The 19,680-nt window shown below is 52.3% G+C and overlaps 9 protein-coding genes and 1 non-coding gene across 10 annotated transcripts; 3 read left to right on the plus strand and 7 right to left on the minus strand.

Moving 5' to 3' along the window:
* Window positions 1–1,610: 1,610 nt before the first annotated feature.
* Window positions 1,611–3,258, minus strand: J4E86_008471 (uncharacterized protein; the record flags this gene model as incomplete). Its single annotated transcript, XM_051448983.1, has 2 exons — window positions 1,611–3,171; window positions 3,227–3,258. 2 exons carry the CDS (start codon window positions 3,256–3,258, stop codon window positions 1,611–1,613), a joined length of 1,593 nt encoding a protein of 530 aa, XP_051299980.1.
* Window positions 3,259–4,030: 772 nt separating this feature from the next.
* Window positions 4,031–5,839, plus strand: J4E86_008472 (uncharacterized protein; the record flags this gene model as incomplete). Its single annotated transcript, XM_051448984.1, has 4 exons — window positions 4,031–4,357; window positions 4,412–5,076; window positions 5,127–5,391; window positions 5,441–5,839. The coding sequence occupies 4 exons, from the start codon at window positions 4,031–4,033 to the stop codon at window positions 5,837–5,839; spliced, it is 1,656 nt and encodes a 551-aa protein (XP_051299981.1).
* Window positions 5,840–5,933: 94 nt separating this feature from the next.
* On the minus strand, window positions 5,934–7,507 carry J4E86_008473 (uncharacterized protein; the record flags this gene model as incomplete). The annotated part of the gene is made up of 3 exons (XM_051448985.1): window positions 5,934–6,753; window positions 6,806–7,401; window positions 7,454–7,507. 3 exons carry the CDS (start codon window positions 7,505–7,507, stop codon window positions 5,934–5,936), a joined length of 1,470 nt encoding a protein of 489 aa, XP_051299982.1.
* A 795-nt stretch (window positions 7,508–8,302) lies between these two features.
* On the minus strand, window positions 8,303–9,343 carry J4E86_008474 (uncharacterized protein; the record flags this gene model as incomplete). The annotated part of the gene is made up of 1 exon (XM_051448986.1): window positions 8,303–9,343. The coding sequence occupies one exon, from the start codon at window positions 9,341–9,343 to the stop codon at window positions 8,303–8,305; it is 1,041 nt and encodes a 346-aa protein (XP_051299983.1).
* A 1,808-nt stretch (window positions 9,344–11,151) lies between these two features.
* On the minus strand, window positions 11,152–11,787 carry J4E86_008475 (uncharacterized protein; the record flags this gene model as incomplete). Its single annotated transcript, XM_051448987.1, has 1 exon — window positions 11,152–11,787. The coding sequence occupies one exon, from the start codon at window positions 11,785–11,787 to the stop codon at window positions 11,152–11,154; it is 636 nt and encodes a 211-aa protein (XP_051299984.1).
* Window positions 11,788–12,922: 1,135 nt separating this feature from the next.
* Window positions 12,923–13,748, plus strand: J4E86_008476 (uncharacterized protein; the record flags this gene model as incomplete). Its single annotated transcript, XM_051448988.1, has 2 exons — window positions 12,923–13,266; window positions 13,343–13,748. The coding sequence occupies 2 exons, from the start codon at window positions 12,923–12,925 to the stop codon at window positions 13,746–13,748; spliced, it is 750 nt and encodes a 249-aa protein (XP_051299985.1).
* A 387-nt stretch (window positions 13,749–14,135) lies between these two features.
* On the minus strand, window positions 14,136–14,221 carry J4E86_008477. Its single transcript has one exon. It is a non-coding gene; the product is annotated as a tRNA-Arg (tRNA).
* A 438-nt stretch (window positions 14,222–14,659) lies between these two features.
* J4E86_008478 (uncharacterized protein) lies at window positions 14,660–15,490 on the minus strand (the record flags this gene model as incomplete). The annotated part of the gene is made up of 1 exon (XM_051448989.1): window positions 14,660–15,490. One exon carries the CDS (start codon window positions 15,488–15,490, stop codon window positions 14,660–14,662), a length of 831 nt encoding a protein of 276 aa, XP_051299986.1.
* A 747-nt stretch (window positions 15,491–16,237) lies between these two features.
* On the minus strand, window positions 16,238–17,925 carry J4E86_008479 (uncharacterized protein; the record flags this gene model as incomplete). The annotated part of the gene is made up of 4 exons (XM_051448990.1): window positions 16,238–17,077; window positions 17,131–17,520; window positions 17,572–17,654; window positions 17,703–17,925. The coding sequence occupies 4 exons, from the start codon at window positions 17,923–17,925 to the stop codon at window positions 16,238–16,240; spliced, it is 1,536 nt and encodes a 511-aa protein (XP_051299987.1).
* Window positions 17,926–18,940: 1,015 nt separating this feature from the next.
* J4E86_008480 (uncharacterized protein) lies at window positions 18,941–19,563 on the plus strand (the record flags this gene model as incomplete). Its single annotated transcript, XM_051448991.1, has 2 exons — window positions 18,941–19,288; window positions 19,525–19,563. 2 exons carry the CDS (start codon window positions 18,941–18,943, stop codon window positions 19,561–19,563), a joined length of 387 nt encoding a protein of 128 aa, XP_051299988.1.
* Window positions 19,564–19,680: the final 117 nt, after the last annotated feature.

Raw genomic sequence — 19,680 nt, forward strand, 5'->3', positions numbered from 1 at the left:
GTGTGGGGCTGATCCACCGGGTCCGTATGGGATGAAGATCTCAGCGAGGGAGACGCTCATCTCCATGTCTTCGCCACCAGCGTTGAGCAAGATCACGACTTCATCGCCGTTCTGTAGGTGGCCTGCCCACACGTGCGTCTCGCCCATCCCCCACTCGTCTTTCGCTACACCTTCCGTGTCCCTTCGCACGCGCGTTACGCTACGTCCATGGGGATCTTGGCTCAGCGCAATAATGGCTGGGTTGTTGATGATGGTAAGAGCGGAAGCTGGCATGTTGCGCAGGTCGTTTCCGAGGAAGAGAGGAGACTTGATTGCGGCCCAGAGAGCGAAGTGTGCTTTGTACTCTTCGTCGGTCATACCGCCTTGACCGACCTCGAGCATGTCCAGATCACTCCACCCACCGGGGATGCTGCGATCAGCAAAGGGAGCGACTTTGTTGAGAATGAAGAGGACTGAGCAATGTGTGCCTGGTGCAACGCAGTTTACGTCGCCTGGAGATACAGTGTTGCATCCGCAGAGATCATCAGGGCGAGAGAAAGAGTCGTAGATATCGCCCGTGATACGCCAGCTGTTTGAGATGCTCATACCCCACTGTACATGGTAAGTGACTGAACATCGTTGAGTTATTTTATCATGTGATGCTTACTGTGTGGACAAGATCCTCTCCCCAGTTGCACAGATTAAGAAGGATGTTCCTTCCAGTGGCCTTCAGAGCATCCGACATGACCTTGAAGCGGTTGAATGACACTGAAGGTGTGCCAACACGACCCATGTGGTAGCAGCTGTCGTACTTCAACATATCGACACCCCAGCTTGCGAAACTCTCTGCATCGTCGACTTCATGATCTAATGATCCCTCTATTTGATATCAGTTTGTTGCAAGATGCGGAATTGCACGATCCAGCTTACCAAATCTCGCACATGTCATTTCACCAGCACTGCTGTACATGCCAAACTTGAAATCTTGGCCATGCAGATGGTCTGAGATAGATTTCAGACCGTTGGGGAATTTGTCGAGAGCCGGTTGAAGCTTTCCCTTCTTGTCTCGACCCTTTGGGTTCTGCCAACAGTCGTCCAGTACAACATAGTTGTAACCCAAGTCTCGCAAGCCTAAGCTCACAATCTGTGCGGAGGTTGTAAGGAGTAGGTCTTCGGAGACGTCGCATCCAAAAGCGTTCCAGTTGTTCTGATCTTGTTAATGACAATTCAAGAATAGAATACGAATGTCTTACCCAGCCCATTGGAGGGGTAGTAGCGAGGCCATTGTTGATCGCTGTCGCGCTGCCCAGCAGCGTCGTGACCACGAAAATGGTGCTGCGTGATAGAGCCATGACCGGAGTGCGAAGATGATTCTTGCTTCGAGCAAAGAAGCACAATTCAGACTCTTAAACAGCTTTACACGTGTGTACTACTTCGAGTGGACCGCAATCGTGAGCGACGGACCCTGTCGCCAAGCCCTGGCTCTCTTGGGGCTCCACACTCCAGGAAAGCTCGTAAGTTTCGCGACGCTAATTTCGGCTCCACCAGCTTGAGCCGTAATGAACCACTTCGCTGCCGTCCTCGTTCTCCAGGATTCCCAGCGTGCTGCTAAGAGTCTCGGTCGCGCATGATCACATGGACAGGCCTGAATAGCACGACAATGGGGATTGCCTGCTCAATGCGAGCAACGCTTCGTACTCGGGGTCGTTATCCCTTGGCTCGAGCTCCATATGAGGGGCAAATTGGACCAGGAAGCGCAACAGCCACCGATCAAGTACAAAGCTGGTCTCTTTGCTTCGGAGACAGGTCTGGTGAAACGCCCGAAGACGACTCATTGCACCGTCGACACTCGGCCAATAGGTCTTCAACCGCAGGAGCATCTCGAAGTTGCGTTCCAATCTGGTCTTTGAGATGCGTATCTGGCTTTCATCACCAGAAAAGAGTAAGGTGTGGATTTGAACGGTGGAAGCTACGACGAGGATATGTGAAACCGCCGGATACAGGACTTCGCTTCCCGGTGTTGACTGTGAGCGGTAGACGAGGGCGCAGAGTCGGGCGGCATGTTGCTTGCAAGCATCAGCATATCTTCCGGAATCGGGTGATGCTTCGATGGAAGACGACAAGAATTGATAGTTCAGGAGCAATCCGTAGTGGTAGTAGCCGAGATATACAGCTACAAACATGCGCCCAAGGCCACGCGACGCGAACGCTGTTAGGTTCGCTGGCGTGTCACGCATATGATGCGGAACTTCCTCCAGCCAAATATCGAGATCGCGGGATAGTTCGCGTATCCCTTTCTCAAGCGGTAGGCCTTCAAGGTGTTCTGACACGCACAGTCGATTGAAGTCGATGATCCTCGCCAGAATCCGATTGAGCTTGATCATCTCCGCGAGAAGAGGTGAGGTGATGCCATGCGTTTGATCGCTGATAGCCCCGTCGTTCATCATAGAGAACGGTATCTCATCGATTGGAAGAGGCACAGCAGTGTCAAACGGCATGATTCGCGGTAGTCTCACTGCAGTAGATGACCAAACGTCTACCATGCACAGTGTCCACCAAGTTCTGATGTTGACTTCGCGTTCTACCAGACTCGTGACGGGTCGATTCGGTAGATCGAGGGCCAGACAAAGTCGTCCACCCATGCTGTAGTACATGTTTTCGACATCAGTCTCACCACCCGCGGCAGCGTATGCTCCCAGCAAAACGCATGCTTGAATTGTGGTAGGTGTGAGGTCGCGCATGTTGAACAACCTCTCGCTTGCCTTGCGGTAGACCTCGCCTCTTTCTCTCGGATCAGTTCCGTCGAAGAAGCTGTCGGTAGAGAACCTGGCAGATAGCGCACATATCGCGAAAAGCACGATAGACGGTACCCGGTTGTTTGCGACATCGTCCATGAACGACGCCTTGTGATACATGGAATGAAACTGGTCGTGAATGTAGTCGAAGTATAGCTCCACCAGCGCCTGCCTCAAAGCTGTCGGTGGCAGATCGCCATGACCTTGATTTGGCAGTGCTTCCGCTTGGTCTGGGAGAGCGCGATGTACCCGACTCAGTTCTTGAAGTCTGGCCCGGCGTTTGGCATAGTAGCCTCCTTCTGGCGGGCCTTGGAGACACTGCAGGCCATGTGACAAGCAATACTCGCATGCCGTTGCGAGCCCGCCTGTTGGGTAGATGCATTTTCGGCGTCGGGTACTTCCAACCGAATTAGCGGTCGCTCACCTCCACTGACAACGTGCGAGATGCTTACCGGCACGCTTGGCAGGCGGATGGTTTGCGCATAGCTTGTCGGCCTTGCGCAAGAACCTGGGGATGAAGTGGATGGAACGTGAATGGAACGTGGAAAACTCATGTGGAAAGCTCAAGTCGGGGTCAGAAAGCGGGTCTGCTTGGCTCGTGCAGACACATTGCCTCGGCTAGCGTGGCATCGGAAGTTGGAAACACGCTCGGGCTGACAGCGGGCAGTTCTCACGAAACAACAACAAAAACACTCTGGTAGGCTCAATCGAGCATTTTGTCCTACTCAGAGCATTACGTTACTTCCGTCGTCTTATGAGAACTTGTATCTTATGTTATAGCGTATAATGAGAAGAGAAGGGTTGCTGCAAGTCCTACTTCTGGGCCCTGGCTTTCTTTGCAACACTAGAGCCGGGACGGGTCCGCCAAGTGACGATGTTAGCGGCGGAAAACTTCGAGGAAAGCTTTCTTGAAATCCTCTCGCGATCTGGTGCCTGGGCAAACCTCGTCAGCGTTCTGATTGGCTTCATTTGCGCACTTGACGCCTCGTCTCCCCATGGGCACTCTTGTTACGAGTCTCCTTCCCCGCAAGTCACCGTGGTCTTGCCCCATTTCGGTCATTACCGGGGCTTAGCCTCCCAATCTCTCGGGCTAGCCATTTGACTCCTGTAATGGGTTCGTCTGTCAGGCATGCATACCACAGCGCTGGGGACTATTTAGACCGCAGATCCGTACATGTGGTTGACCTGCATCTTCTCAACCCATCAACATCGAAGACCCATCTTTGATACCGGGCACACTCTGGACTCAATTCAATATGGCTTCAGTAGAGAAGACTACTGGCCATGTGGCTGCCGAAAGGGTCACCTCGACACAAGGACACAACACCGGAGACGACACCAACGCGGCTATCAACAATGAGCACAACATGTCCGTCCGACAGTCCTTGAGGTTCTGGTGGAAGGCCATCGTCTTTTCTTTCGTCATTTCGCTTTGCGTTGTGATGGAGGGATACGATACCAGTCTCATGAACAAATTCTTCGCCTTCCAGCCCTTCCGTAACAGGTTCGGCGATGAAGTCGATGCGGATGGCAACAAGCTTGTGTCTGCGAGGTGGCAAACCATCATCCTGAATGGAACTCAGGTACGTAGACTCTCAATGAGGACGTCGACTGAACAGACTCTGACACACGCATAGGTTGGATGCATTCTCGGTCTCATCATCAACGGCTACATCACTGAATGGATCGGATACAAGAAGACCATGATTGCCAGCATGCTGTTCATGACAGCTGCCATCTTCATCCCGTTCTTCTCCACAGGATTGGAGATGTTCCTTGTCGGAGGTATCATCCAGGGTCTTCCATGGGGTGTTTTCCAAACACTTGCGATCTCGTATGCTGCGGATCTCTGCCCTATGCACCTCAGAGGATACATGACCTCGTGGATCAACATGTGCTGGGTCATCGGCGGTCTTTTGTCCACCGGCATTCTGACTGGACTCATGCAGAACACCACTCAGTGGGGCTACCGCGTTCCTTTTGCTCTCCAGTGGATCTGGCCCATTCCCATCATCGCAGCTACCTTCCTTGCACCAGAATCGCCATGGTGGCTGGTCCGACAAGGTCGCATCGACGAGGCCAAACAAGCTATTCGCGCAATCACAACCCCCACTGAGGGCATCGAGTTCGATCTTGATGCGCACGTGGAGATGATGGTTGTGACAGACCAGTACGAGAAGCAAGTCGGCTCTGGAACCAACTACTGGCATTTGTTCCAAGGAAGCGATCTACACCGCACCGAGGTCTCAGCCATGGCTTTCATCACTCAAGCTCTTTGCGGTGTCCCCTTCATGGGCTTTGGGTAAGTTTCTCCACGACTGACCGACGTAGCGACTATACTGACTTTGCCAGAACACAATTCATGCAAGGAGTTGGACTTAGCCAAGACGACTCTTTCCATCTTACCATTGGTCAAGACTGCTTGGGTCTTGTTGGATGCTTCATTGCCTGGTGGATAATGACACGCTTTGGTCGACGACCTATCTACCTCGTTGGATTGACTGCCATCTTCATCATTCTTATGATCGTCGGTTTCATCGGCCTTGCACCACCGACCAACAAGAGCGCCAGTCTTGCTGGAGGTGTCTTGATCATTCTGATGATCTTCTGCTTCCAGGTAAGTCTTTGCATTTCCCAAGCCACCAGACCAAAGCTAACACAACCAGCTCTCTCTCGGACCCATCTGCTACTCTCTAGCCGCCGAAATTCCATCCTCGCGCCTCCGTGTCAAGACCGTCGCTCTCTCTCGTGCTTCCTACAACTCCATCGTCTTCGTCACGAACACTATCATGCCAAAGATGGTTGGCAAGAACGACTGGAACTGGGGCGCCAAGGGTGGCTTCTTCTGGGCTGGTATTGCGCTACTGTTCATCCTTTGGGGATACTTCCGTCTTCCCGAGGCGAAGGGCTTCACCTACTCTGAGCTCGATCTCATGTTTGAGCACAAGGTTTCTGCACGCAAGTTCACGCGCGAAGCAGCGGACTCACTGAAGCCTGCTTTGACGGAGACTGCGATGCAGTATGAGAAGCAGAATGGTGTTGAGCGCGTTGAGTCGCATGCATAAAACCCATAGCTAGTTAAGGTGGGTATCAGGCGTGCTGATTCGGCATGCCTCGCTACGTGTAGGCTCCTAGCCTCTGCCAAATGATATAGTATCTTCAATAACTGAACTCTCTGTCCATTCCCGTCGCATCCGGTCCCAAGCGTTGCAATCTCTTGTTTCGCCACTGGTAGTAAAACCTCAACCCAACACAGCCGACAGCGACCATAACCAACATTCCAAAGTTCGTCCAATGGCCAGTAGGATATCCTCGCTCTTTCTCGTTCGCCTTGTAGATCCAAACACCTACAATTTGACCTGGAGCACCCCAGGAGACATTTAATGCGATGGCCAATCCTGCAGCAGCGGTGCTGTGCATGTTGTTGCTTAACCAACCCAGCAGTGGTGGAATACAAGAGAAAGCTCCACTGGCTGCAACGATCAAACATCCATAGCGCGCATGGAAGGATTCAGCTGGAAGGAGGGCCGATGCCAGAAAGCCGATTGCGCCAATAGTAGCCAGGACAGCGGAGTGTAATGCGCGGGCGTTGAAGTAGTCCGATGAACAAGCTGTGACGATGGAAACCACGTATGCGACGGCGTAAGGTGGCACTGTCATGAGCTGTGCCTGAAGGTTCTCGTAGCCAAGACCTGCAGTGATAGTGGGAGTGAAGAGCGAAAGCGAGCTGAACGGCGCCGAGATCCCGAAGTAGATGATGTAATGCACCCAAAGTCGACCATCAAGTAGGGTTGCCTTTGCGGTTTCCCAGTTCAACGACGGCGCATCACCCTTTGATCCTTCTTTCTCGAGCCGCGCGACTGCTAGCTCACGTTCGGATGTTGATAACCAAGAGGCTTCCTCAGGATAGTCGGGCAAAAAAAGCCAGACGGCTACTGATGAGACGCAGGAAGGAATGCCTTCGAGGATGAATAGCCACCTTGAAAGAAGTCAGTATCGCCCTCACATGCGTGCTATGCATCAAGACTCACCTCCATGCAGAAAGACCCTGGACCTGCTTCATATGCCCAACGCCATACGCAATCGCACCACCAAACGCACCGGCGAGCGTCGCGCTCGCCAGGATGATAGCGACACGCATACTCCTCTCTTGCGCACGATACCAAAACGTCAAATAGTACACCAACCCCGGAAACAATCCCGCCTCAAACATGCCTAGCAAGAACCGCACAGCCGTAACAGTCGCGTAGTTGTTCGCGCCCCCAAGTCCAATGGTGCACGCGCCCCAGCCAAACATGAGAAAAGCAATCCAGCGACTGGGTTTCAATTTCTTCAGGAAGTAGTTGCTGGGGACTTCGAACACGGCGTACGCGACAAGGAAGACCATGAGCGCAATGGTGTATTGGTAGTTTGTCATGTTGGCTTCTTGCAGGAGGGATTCTCCGGCGTTGGCATTGAGGGTTTTGGCATTGCCGATGTTGGATCTGTCGAGGAAGCAGAGGAGGTAGATTCCTGCTGTGAGGGGGATGATGCGAAGGTCTTGTTTCCAGACTAGGGCGCGAACGGCTGTATTATCGTAATCGCTTGCTGCATCTATGTGTTGAGAGTCCTGAGAGTTTTTGGAGTCCTGTTGACGGTGTTAGAGAGCAAATCATGAACATCGCCGAATGAATTCATACCGAAACCCTCTGCAAGTCTTTCTCGCACGCCTCGACATCGTTCGGAAGCGCCATCTTGCCGTCCGCCTGCCCGTTTTCTCAGAAAAGACAATGTCGCAACGCAAACAGAGAAGCAGCAAGCAAGGCTGCAGACGAAGCAATATGCAAAGACATTGGCACCATCTTAAGCGCCACCAAGCAAATGCTTAAATCGCTTACCGCCCTTCCGCTTACCATCTGTTGACCCTTTGGATTAACGGAAGAAGGAAGGGATGAGCGGGCTAATGCGGTTTCGTCAGTAAGCCCCGCGCTGGAGAGAAGTTATGACTAGCCGAATGGCCCGAATCCCCAACGATGTCCCTGACAGCGCGTTATCTCAACAAACTTTCGACGAAGTAGAGCTCGGGAGATGCGCACTCATGCCAGACTACAATGTGGTCTTGTTTCGCGCTAGGTATTAGAGTTGTACATTGATGTACGAAATACGAGGTGTTTCGCGACAGAGTCGAACGCGTCATCGCGGTACGGTGGTGCTGGCTCTTTATTACGATACCTCTTATATGCGACTTTACGAACCGGTCGGCCTCCGAAGTCGAAAGATAACGCGTCGCATATTCCAGTTTCGTCTCTTTCACAGCTATCATCACATGGAAACGGGTTCGCTAGACCGAGGCTCTCTCTCAACAAGCTAGATTCGATCGAGGTACAGATCAGGGCGAGCTTGCTGCAAAGAACGAGTGGAAGATCTGGAATCCTTTGAGTACCTCTGGGTGAGTCCTTGTATTGCTGCGATGCTACTCTATCTATTACAGGTCCTTCGGATATTATCATAAGCTGCTTTGTCCACGCACCGAACAGCTTCTCTCGAATCTACTCGCCCAGGTTCTGCTGGAAGAACGCGGTGAGCCTGTTGAACGGGATCAAGTCGACGCGATCGTACAGGTCCACATGTCCGGCGCCCGGAATCCAGATCAGCTCCTTCGGCTCTTCAGCAGCGTCGTACGCGTCCTGACTGAACTCGCGAGAGTGTGCCATGTCGCCGGAGATGAACATCACTGGACGGGGAGAGATGCTATCGAGGTCGCTGAAAGGGTAGAAGTTCATGAACTTGGTCTGGCTGGAAAGCGTCGGGTACGTGGTGAGGTTTGGCGCTGATCCTGCAGGTGTGAACTCTCCGCGAGACGTGCGATAGAAGTCGTAGAACTCGCGTCCCACTGGATCGGTCTCGTTGGTGACTGCCTGAGGAGTTCCGCCGGTGTACTCCGTCTCTCCACCACTGGCTTCAACCCAGCGCTGCGCCGCCGCGGTCGCAATGACCTGCTTGCGTTGTTCGAGGCTCTGAGCTCGCTGTAGACCGTTGCGGGTTACTGCACCCATATCGTACATGCTTGCTGTTGCGATAGCCTTTATACGCGGGTCGATTTTTGCTGCACTCAAAACGAATGAGCCGCTGCCGCAGATGCCAATGGCACCAATTCGCTCGCGGTCGATGTAGTCCTGGAGGCCTAGGTAATCAACTGCAGCGCTGAAGGTCTCGGCGTAGACGTCAGGATGGACGACATTGCGCGGCTCGCCGTCACTGCCGCCCCAATACGAAACGTCGACTGAGATAGTGACGAAACCCTGCTCAGCCATCTTCGTAGCGTACAGGTTGGCGGACTGTTCCTTCACAGCCCCCATTGGGTGGCCAACAACGATGGCAGAAGCATTGATGGTGCGATCGAGGTTGTCGGGTAGAAAGAGGTTGCCAGCGACGGTCATCTGGTAGAGACTGGGGAAGGTGATCGGCCACATTGTGACGTTGTCGCTGCGGTAGAAGTTGTTGGCTCCATATGACATATTTTGTGCCGTAGCAGGAAGCATCTGAAGAAGGGCCACGAAGGCTACAGATGTGACGGCGGACAACGGCATCTTCTGAACGTTGAGATGGTAGAATGTATGCTGAGTCGATTGGCGTGGATGCGAAAGCTATGTGTGATGCTCTTCACGGTCGCAACACACCGTTCTTATATCTCATTAACATGAGCTCCAGTAATTTGCACTGCCATGTCTTGCGTCACCCTATCTCATGGATATTGTGTTGAGACCAGGGCGTAGTGGACGTTTTCCTCCGCCCTTCTCTCGCCGCTGAGCTTGGCATGCAAAGAGCTGACATGACGATGGCCGAGATATGTCGGCCAGCACGTCCGCGCACCAAGGTTGATAATGAGAAAGGACTCAGGACTCCTATACTAGTGTCGTTAATTCCTTGGTTGGCGCCAGGTCGATGGCAAGCAGAGATAGTAATCAAGGTGACTAGTACATCAGTAGAGGCAGGAAGCACAAGATGACAAGACCGATGCAATTACCGTACGATGCTCAGCCACGATGGAAGGTGGTGCTTGCTGTTGCGCGTTCGATATTGTTTCTGTGAAAGTGACGTCTTGGCTCACTGCAGCCAGCTGACAGCCTTAAGTCCATCTGCCACTAAGTCGAGATAGGTTTAGTCTGTGCATGCCGCACGTGCATCACGGCCCTTGGCCGTCGTCTACCAAGATTCTGTGCACGACCATCATCATCCTTTGATTCCATCATCGCAAGTGGAGGGACTACTAATATCCATCACAGACCATGCGCTGCTAGTTATCGCGTACAAAGAAGCACGATCGTCAAGGCTCTCATTTCCCGAAGAGCTTTCCCGTCAAATCGCGTCCATGCAGCGGCCACTCCATCACGCTCGCTTCGCGTCCTCCTTCGCTCTTTGACAAACCTCCGACGATGATGTCTCAATGGCATTCAGATTACGATACAGCATCTGCCATGCGAATGTAGAAAGATTGTCGTCGGTCAATGAGACCTTCAGCGCTTTGTACAACAAAGTAACAATGTCACCTGACGATATGTATCAGAAATCCTTTACGCTACATTCACAGTGCAGTTGAATGGGTAGATTTAAGTCGCGCGTGCGGGTTCACGATCAACAGACCAGAAAGCCCTTCCTGTACCGAACACAGATTTCCCAGCCGAGCATCAACAACACCATGGCGCCTAACTTTATCGCAGAGCGCGTTGAGCCTTGTCAAGGCTTACCAGTCCACATCCTGATGTGTGGCCACACCGTCCAAGCTTCCTTTTTCCACCTGAAAGAGTCATCAAAATGCGCACCAAACTGCAGAGACGTCAACATATGCACCCACGCCGAGCCAAACTTTCTCTGTCCTTCATGCTATACATCTGAACTTCACCGCAACTACCGCCAATTCATGGATGACTGCAAAGCCGGAAATACGAAAGGTCCATATCCTGAAAACCTCTACCGTACTATAGAACGTACCGACGGAGTTTATAACGCACTTGACGATTTTGAAAACCAAGAGCACTCCCTCTGGTGCGAAGTGGGCCTGGGAAAGGTAAAGTTTGAGAAGGCTGCGGTCATCAGCTACAAGAGGAAGATTGAAGCTAAAGGGTTGAGGGAATGCAAAGTTGTGGATGAGTGCGCATAGTATGTTGATCAGGCATGAGATGGACGTGGCGCTGCCTTGACTGTGATATAGATCTGATGCCTGAGCTTTCAGACCGCGCCATCTTCGTTTCAGGTATTCTTTGGTATAAAGTATATAACAACTCCGTCACGGCATACATCGCCTCCATCAATATCGATCTCATCAAAAACGTCTAGCTTCGTCGGTGACCAGCTCTTATCGCTCTTTCGTTATAATCTTGACGCGACAAAATCATCATCAAGTCCTATCCTCGTAACGTAAATCCCAGTTCGCCTTCGTCTTCTCCCTGTCGTACTCCTTCCCCGCCCAGGGCGTACCACAAACGTGCAGATGAGCGTACGGCGTTTTGTCGAACATGACCCAGGCACCCTGGTCGCGAATCGTATCCGGAAACCCATCTCGTTCCGCTTCAAAAGGCCACAGGATCATGTAGTGCGGCCCGATCGGAATAGCCGGGCTCGTTCTGTCTGCCGGATTCGTGGTAGTGTGCTGATTTGCTCCGCACAACATGTATATGAGACCTGGCGCAGTGTTTGTGGGTGCTGGCTTAGCGGCATAGGCATCTTGGATCCATTGGAGACCCATGGGGTCAGCGCACATGGGAACGTTGCCAACCGTGTTCTCGTTTCCGGGGAAGGCTGTCCAATGGTTCGTCCCTTCTCGTAGAATGACTAGTTTTCGGTCGGGGCCCCAGTGGCTCCAATCGGCGATGGTGGCATTCTTGGTGATGGATATGGGTCCAGACGCCAGAGCGCGGTTGATCTTGCAAGCTAATGCTTCTTCTTCTGGGGTAGGTATCTCTCCTTCTCCTCGAGGGGTCAGAGGATTGGGTACGCAGCACTGAAAAGCGCTGTTGTATACAAAAGAAGCCATTGGTAGATATTGGAAAAGTTGTGTATGGTATCTTGGTGCTGTGGGAAAGCGACAATTTATATACTCACCAGGAGAGGGAAGGTTTGGACCGTTCTGATGGGTACATGTTGACTAGTGATCGCGTCCGAATGCACATGTCGAGTGACCCCGAATTCCAATGCGAGAAGCGGGGACTGCAGTCGTCGAGAGTTTACGACTATTGCGACATCCGTCGATCCGTCATTTCGACCGACGCGTCCCTGCGAGGATAGGACCTCGTGCGGCACGGTGGCAACAACGGTGCAGTCTTCTCAATGCGCTGGTGCCGACAGTACGCGATATACAAAAATTCCGCGTTCTTTGCCTCGAGTTCCGGGGAGCGCGCGAAGATGCGGTGTTTGATGTTTGGGGCGTGCAGACGCGTGGACGCATACCTCCATGGGCAGGTACGCACAGGCCACATTGCTGTGCGGACGGAAACCTGGGTAGACCTACATCGCTTTGACTTACAACATGCACCAGACGGATCGCAAGTCTAGTCGCCCAGCAAACACCGCTGTCTACTAACACATGAGAAAGTCCAGTATCTAGATCTCTACTACTGCCATCGCTAGCATGCAGCTAGGCGATGATCGTCAGGGAGGGGTCGGGACTGACGTAGACACCATTGAACACCTCTCACAGCGCGACGACTGATACGACTAACATGACCTCGGGAGATTGAATGGGAACAGATTACGGCCGTAAACGGTCTGAACTTCCTCCGGACCTCACGCTTTACGCTTTACGCTTTACGCTTTACGCTTTACGCTTTACGCTTTACTCCACTGAATGACCTATTGCCTAGATGGGATTCTGCTGAGTAACACGGTACACAGGATTGAAGCTAGCGCTTACCAACAAGATGCTATAGAATGCCTAGGTATAAAGTACCCCAGATTACTGATCGAATTCACTTCGAACTTCTTCCACATCGTGATGCTTACGAAGCGTTGAAGCTGCGTAGCTATCCAACGTACCTTCCATAACCTCAGCTGTCCTTGCTCACATGGAACACAAATCTATATTTTCTTATTACAAACAGAAACGAGACGACCCATCTTACCTACAGCTGCTATCCCAGTCTCACGATACAGACATCGAAAGCGCAACAGCCATGACCAACAAACCCATCGCCATTATCGCGGGTGTCGGCTCAGGCACCGGCGCATCCCTCGCGCGCCGCTTCGCTCAGTCCTACCCTGTCGTCCTTCTTGCTCGCAATCCCTCCAACTTTGATGCCCTCGCCGAAGAAATAAATAAGTCGGGTGGTGAGGCCATAGGTATTTCCACAGATGTCAGCAGCGAAGAAAGCGTGAAGAATGCGTTCGCGAAGATCAGGGAAGTCCACAACGGGGCGCCTGTCGCAGCGATGATCTTCAACGCAAGCGCAAGGCCGTCTAGGAAGCCATTTCTGGAATTGACGACGGAGGAATTTGGGATGGGGTGGGATGTTAGCGTGTACGTTGTCCTGGACGGAGTTTATGTCGTTCCAACGACGACATGTATACAGTACTAACAAATCTCAATCGTGTAGAAAAGGAGCATTCCACATCTCCCAACACGCCATTCCCCTGCTCCTCACCCACGTACAGTCCAACCCTCCTGCCGGCACCTACCCACCAACCCTTATCTTCACGGGTGCGACAGCCAGCGTCAAATCCAACGCCCAAATGTCATCTTTCTCCACTGGAAAGTTCGCCTTACGCGCTTTATCCACGAGCCTCGCCAAGGAGTTCGGTCCGCAAGGTGTGCACGTCGCGCACGCAGTCATTGACGGCGTGATAGACATCGAGTTTACGAAGAAATATATAGAAGGGAAGCCGGAGGAGGCGAGTATCGGAAGTGAGGATATTGCGGAGGTTTACTGGGGGCTACATACTCAAGGACGAAGGGGTTGGGCCAATGAGGTTGATGTAAGGCCTATGTTGGAGAAGTGGTAGAGGAACTCTTGGAATAGAGATAGCCAGAGTAGTGTAGGACATCATGAAGATTTTACCCAGCAACAATGAGGCTGTCTCCGCAGTTGATCTGCCCTTAGAGGGCCGATTGCGGGGTAATGCTGCAACGAGTCCGTCAGGCCAGCATCGTCAATGTCTAGCGGCCTTGCTCTTCTAAGGCACAAAAGGGATGCAAAAAAAAATCAAAAAAAATCGAAGCTATTCAGCCGCGGCGCGGGGGCAGCGAGGTACATGGCCAGGTTGCACTCACACTCTTACTGCTGGTTGTGGGGATCACTGGGTGGGGTCGATCAATCTTTTGTTATCTCATCCTAGGCTTCGTGCGTATACTCCCATAACGCAGTACTTTATAGAACGATCAAAAAGAGACGAAGCCCATGGGGATCGAACCCACAACCTTTGGTGTTTATGCTTTCTGACCGAAAACCAACGCGCTACCATTGCGCCAAGGCTCCGAATGTATTTCGATGGAGAAATTTAAACACACATCCACTATAACTCCGGGTTTGATAAGAGCTACAGCAGTCTCGTAGCCGATCTTTTTGATCTAGAACGCCCTATCAAGGGACAGCCAAGCAGTCCTCCCATAGGATGTGTGCTTTCTTCGCATGAGGGGCAGTGTGCGTCGTGCTAATGCTTTGACACATCACTATGCCCCACGTCGATCCACAATCTTCGCGTCGCTGCGCAGCTTCATGCAGACCACTGAAAACCGCGGTACAGATAGACTTCAGAGCCATTTAGATAGCATAGTTGCTAGACAAGACATTTATTGCTTACACGAAAGTCCTACACAAACATCTCCACATGCGCAGAGTTTTCCATACGCCAAAGTTATGCAATCGCTAATCAACACGACAAGTTATACGCCAACAACACTGCTTTGCAAGTTCTCAATTCCGTGGCTTCCTCCACAACTCCTCCGGGTCCAGTTGCCGTGTTGGAGACACTCCACTACTCGGCTGCGAGTACTCAATACCACATGCGCCGCGATCCAAAGCAAGCGTGTTCAAGTTCCAATGGAGCTGCTCATCAGGATCTGTCGCCAAGCTCGTTCGGGTACGTCCTTGCGGCTGGTATGGCGCTTGCTCGGCGTTTGAGTTATTTGACGCCATCAAAGAAAGAGATAACGTGTCAAGCTCGGTCGCAAAGTCCATCTCCTCTTTGCTAGCTTCCAGCGCAGAGCAAATGTTGCTCGGTCGCGTCTTAGCCTTGATGTCCAACTCGTACACTCGCTGGTCGCGCGAGAACTCCGCTTCGAGCTGTCGGTGCTCGGCATACCACTGCTCGTACTGCTCTTTACTCATCTGTCCCATAGGAGGGTAGGTCGCGTTATGCGCCGCTTCCCGTTGCTCCCATATCTTTGCTGCTTCGGCTTGAATGCACTCATTGCAAATGAAGGCAGCGTCAACCGTGTCGCCATACGGGTCGATGCAGTTTTCGCCACAGTCCTCGACAAGGTCCGTCCGGATACGGTGAGAGCAGAGTAGCTGGTGATAGAGACGACCTTGGCACGGCGCAAAACGCTTGGTCCGGATGTTATTGAACGTAGAGGCGGGCATTTGTTGTGAGGTAGATGAAGAGGCGAAGGGGTTGTTCGCTCCTTCATCCGGGGTGCTCGTCCAGCCCCATCGACATGCCATTACAAGATTTGCGTGAGACATGGTGTCGTCGGAGACTTTAGAGTTCGGCATGGCCCTAAAGGCACTGTTTGAAAAATCCATAATGAGGTTGATCTCCAAGTTGGACTTTGAAGTTTGCAGAAGATATGCGGGTGGCGTCAGCTGACAACGCGTGGTTGCCTTGAGTGGTGGTATTGATTGGTCCTTCAAAAGTTACACAGTATCGAAGTGATTGATGTTGTGCGATTCCCGACGCGAAAGTGATCAAGGTCTGCGTTGAATAATCGGCGCTGTTCCTGTGGTCGCGTGGAGGTGCATCGTGTGTGCACAGAGCGCTAACAGAGTGTGCCGCTAGCTATCGCAAGGCGTTCACTCTATGGTCCCCGGCAGTGAAAGGTGTATTGGCAACTCTGGTAAAGCGGGCCGATAGTGATGTGTCGTACGAATGTGCTGCTGAATCCTCGACGGATGATGTGCTGCTGGGATGGGCTGCGATAAAACGTGGTGAGTCGTCGCGCGACGCGCTGTCTGGGTGGCCAAAGCTCGCGATAGACGCTAAGCCTTGTTCGGGCCGATGACGATATGGAACCTTCCAGTACCTCGCCAAGTCGGCATCCAGCCACTCACCAGCCTTCACACATGTATCACGAATAGTCTTGATTGAGACACTGAGGAAAAGCAATTTGAAGAGGGGAACTGTTGTCTCAGCACCTGTACGCGTCGTCATCCAGTAAGGTGACGAAAGAAGGGGGTGGCAAAGGCGTAAAACAGGGGGACCAATCGATGTACAATCCTGCTATTCGTCTCTATATCCAACTCAATACCCTACAATCTCCAGTTTCCAAGTCTCTAGATCAAGAATCTGAAACCTCTCTCGGCACCAACCCCAGGGACAGCGTTGATTGCGCCTTCAACGTGTTCTCCACGAGCAAGTTTCTTGTTCAGCCGCCCCAGTATAATGCGCATAATGACCGCCATGATAATGGCCAGTGCTGCAGTTGCGCAATCCACACTCAGGGGAACCGTCAAATCCGCCGGACCACTCTTTGGCTGAGGATACATGTAGCTTGCATAAATCGAGCTCGTATTACTGATCGCGTTGATGAAAGCCAGTGCAGCCGCCCTCTTCGCTGGCGGACGAGGCAAAGAGTTGGAGATCCAGGCCAAAGCTACGACATATCCAGTGTATACACCAGGTACCATCAGCATCATGGCGACGTAGCGAGGTGCGGTTGCAGTCGTAGCGGCGGCAAGGATGAAGGCTGCTACGCCGACGCAGAGAGGGAGGACGATGTGGAAGAATCGTTCGCCGGTGCGGTCGGCATGCCAGGCGTTGAGGTACGTGGTGATGACTGCGAGAACATAAGGTGGCGCTGTTAACAGAAGTGTCTCGATGTTTGGGTATCCTAGCGTCTTGACCACTGTTGGGAAGAAGTTGGTAACACTGGCCGAGGATACGTTCGCTAGAAGCATGATTGTAAGCACCCAAGTCTTGATATCGAGTAACGCAAGCTTTAGGCCGTGGAAGAAGGTTTGCGACTCTGCCGAGACCCAGTCGTCTTCGCCAACGTCTTCCTGGAGCCTGTAGACGGCGAGTTGGCGTTCTTCCTCTGTGAGCCAGGACGTTGTTCGAGGGAAGTTGGGTAGGATCCAGAACGCGGTGAAGGCAATCGCGACGGTAATGATACCCTGGAGAATCAGCTAACATTCCAGACACCCGGTTCGACGCGTGCGACACTCACCTCGATTATGAACACCCAGCGCCACGCTCTCAAGCCCTGCGTGCCGTCCATATTACTCGTGATCCCCGCGGTGATGAGCCCACCGAAGGCGCCCGAGATCAAACTTCCAGAGTAAAGAACCGCCGTTCTCAGACCCAGCTCCTTCCTTGTATACCATGCGCTGAGGTAGAACAAGCATCCCGGAAAGTATGCGGCTTCGATGAATCCCAGGAAGAAGCGGCACACCACTAATCCAGCGAAATTCTGACATGCGGCGGTAGCGCCCGATATGACACCCCAGATGATCATGCACGTCGGAAGGTAAATTGCTGGTTTTCCCGTCTTGTTGAGGAACAAATTTGACGGGATTTGCATGAGGATGTAACCGACGAAAAGGATGGAGACGGTGGTCTATAGTAGTCAGCGACTTGCTTTCTGGACGTAGCTCAAACAGTTGAATACCTGATACTGCACACTGGTGAGTTCCAATTCATCCTGGAGACCTGCTAGTCGAACTGCAGCGATGTTGTTCCTATCCAGGTAATCTGGGCGTTATTAGCGCTGCCTACCCGTGGCCATCTACCAAGACATACTCATGATATACATCAGGATAATCATCGGCAACAATCTCGTATCGATCTTCCGTCGCATCCTCTTCTCTGCTCCAATTCTTTCCTCGGCACTCATAGCAGCCACCAACGGCGGTGGGACCAGCTTGCGATGCCCATCGACGACCCCATTTCCTGCTTCCAGAGTGGTAGGCGCAATTTTGTCATCCGAGATATGCTCGATCGAAGGTTTTCGGTCGTCGGCCATTGTCGCGCGCGTCGAGCGAACTATGCAATTGTCGATTCGCCGTAGGCAATGCGACAGCGTCAAGCTGAAATGTGGTCAAGGTGAGGGCGCAGCGACAAGAGACAACAAGCAACACTGCGGGGCCCCAAGCTTCCAATTATATGAAGCTTGCCCGTACTCCCAAGCATGGACCGGGGTAGCTCGCGCCATGTACATCATTCAACGACCGTCATGCGACGAAGACATACACCAGCGCACACCCATCCCATATAGCCGAGGGCGGTTGCCGACAACCGTGCAGGAATGTCGGCCCGCTGTAAAGATCAGCATCTCACGACGACCGAGAATCGCACGCGATTCGTCAATTGGGATGGCAGTTAGTCGTAGTAATATGCTGATGCAACGGTGTGCATGCGACACGGGCTAGTAGCGTTCGTGTTGGAGGATAAATCGACATGCGGGGTGAAGATCGACCGAAGCGTCATAGTTGGCGCAACGAATCCGGGGTAGCTGAACGGCTTATTGCACGGCAACTGCAAGCGACATACCCTTTTCTCTTTCATCACCGTACGCTTCGCCAGCATCGCGTCTCTCATATCTTGTCGCTGCTTTCGCGCCTTGAGCTCGCAGTATGGTTAAGGTCGACGCTGCCTTCGGTACCAATGACACAAGCACCCCAGACTTGGCCCGAACGGCTACAATGAGCGATATCCTGCATCAACGAACGCAAAAACTTGTGTGTAATCATCACGAACGTATTTTAAAAATCGCCGAATTGTGCCATTTAGGCAGGCAGCATAGCAGGGCGAGCTCTAGTCCGGTAGTCGGACTTCGCTCCATCGAATGGCGGTGCCCAGGTGATCGGTGTTATAACAGTACTAACCATCTGGTAGCGGAACCACAATCTACCACGGCTCACCTGTGGCGCAGCTATCGCACTTCGTATACAAAATCAGGCAGTCCTCTGCGACTTTAGCTATACATTCCCACTTCTGCAACTTCAACACCGAAAGCTATAGCTCACGAATACACAGTCATGTACGACGAACAGCTCCCCTTTTACGTACCGAACACTTCATCAACACCGAATTCATCATGGCTTGTTCCAACCCCTCAAACTCGAACGGCTGAAGAGCAGTTCCAGTTTGACCTCCAGTGCCAGAGGGAGCATTTTCGACTAGAACTTCAGCGCGCGAAGGACGACCACGAACGCGCTATGAGAATACTGAGAATGGCGTCTCATTTTACCAAACTACTCTTCCTCGCTCTCATGGTATACCTGATAGCAGGAATGGTCTCAGACGTACGCTGTGTTCTCGCGCCAGAAGCCAAGGCAGTAATCAAGACCACGCCTGCAATCGACGCCGCACCAGGAACTGAACAGGTATGTTTGATATATGGTTATACTTTTTGCAAAGAAACTAAGTATGCTAATGCCCTACATAGTTTTGGTCTACCTTGACGGACGAACAGATCGCATTACTTAACCGCGAGTATGACGCGATCGTGGCTCGATTGAGCGAGAATCCGGGGGCTCGAAGACAATCCCGGCGTCAAAGGTGGTCCTCATACACTATATCACATACGCCGCCGACACCAAGTACAAAACACACTCAGTAGATTACCGCACAAGAACTAGTGGTGGGACGATGCGAGTAATAGTTGGTCTTGAGACCTCGGAAGGACAGGGTTTCGTTCAGCATACAGGTTATCTTGACACCTACTGGCCATCGCCAGCGTGAAGACAATGGGACAGCCTTCGTAACCGAGCTACAG

The sequence above is a fragment of the Alternaria arbusti genome (genome assembly GCF_024043155.1).
Source record: "Alternaria arbusti strain BMP 1465 chromosome Unknown scaffold_13, whole genome shotgun sequence".
NCBI lineage: Eukaryota > Fungi > Ascomycota > Dothideomycetes > Pleosporales > Pleosporaceae > Alternaria > Alternaria arbusti.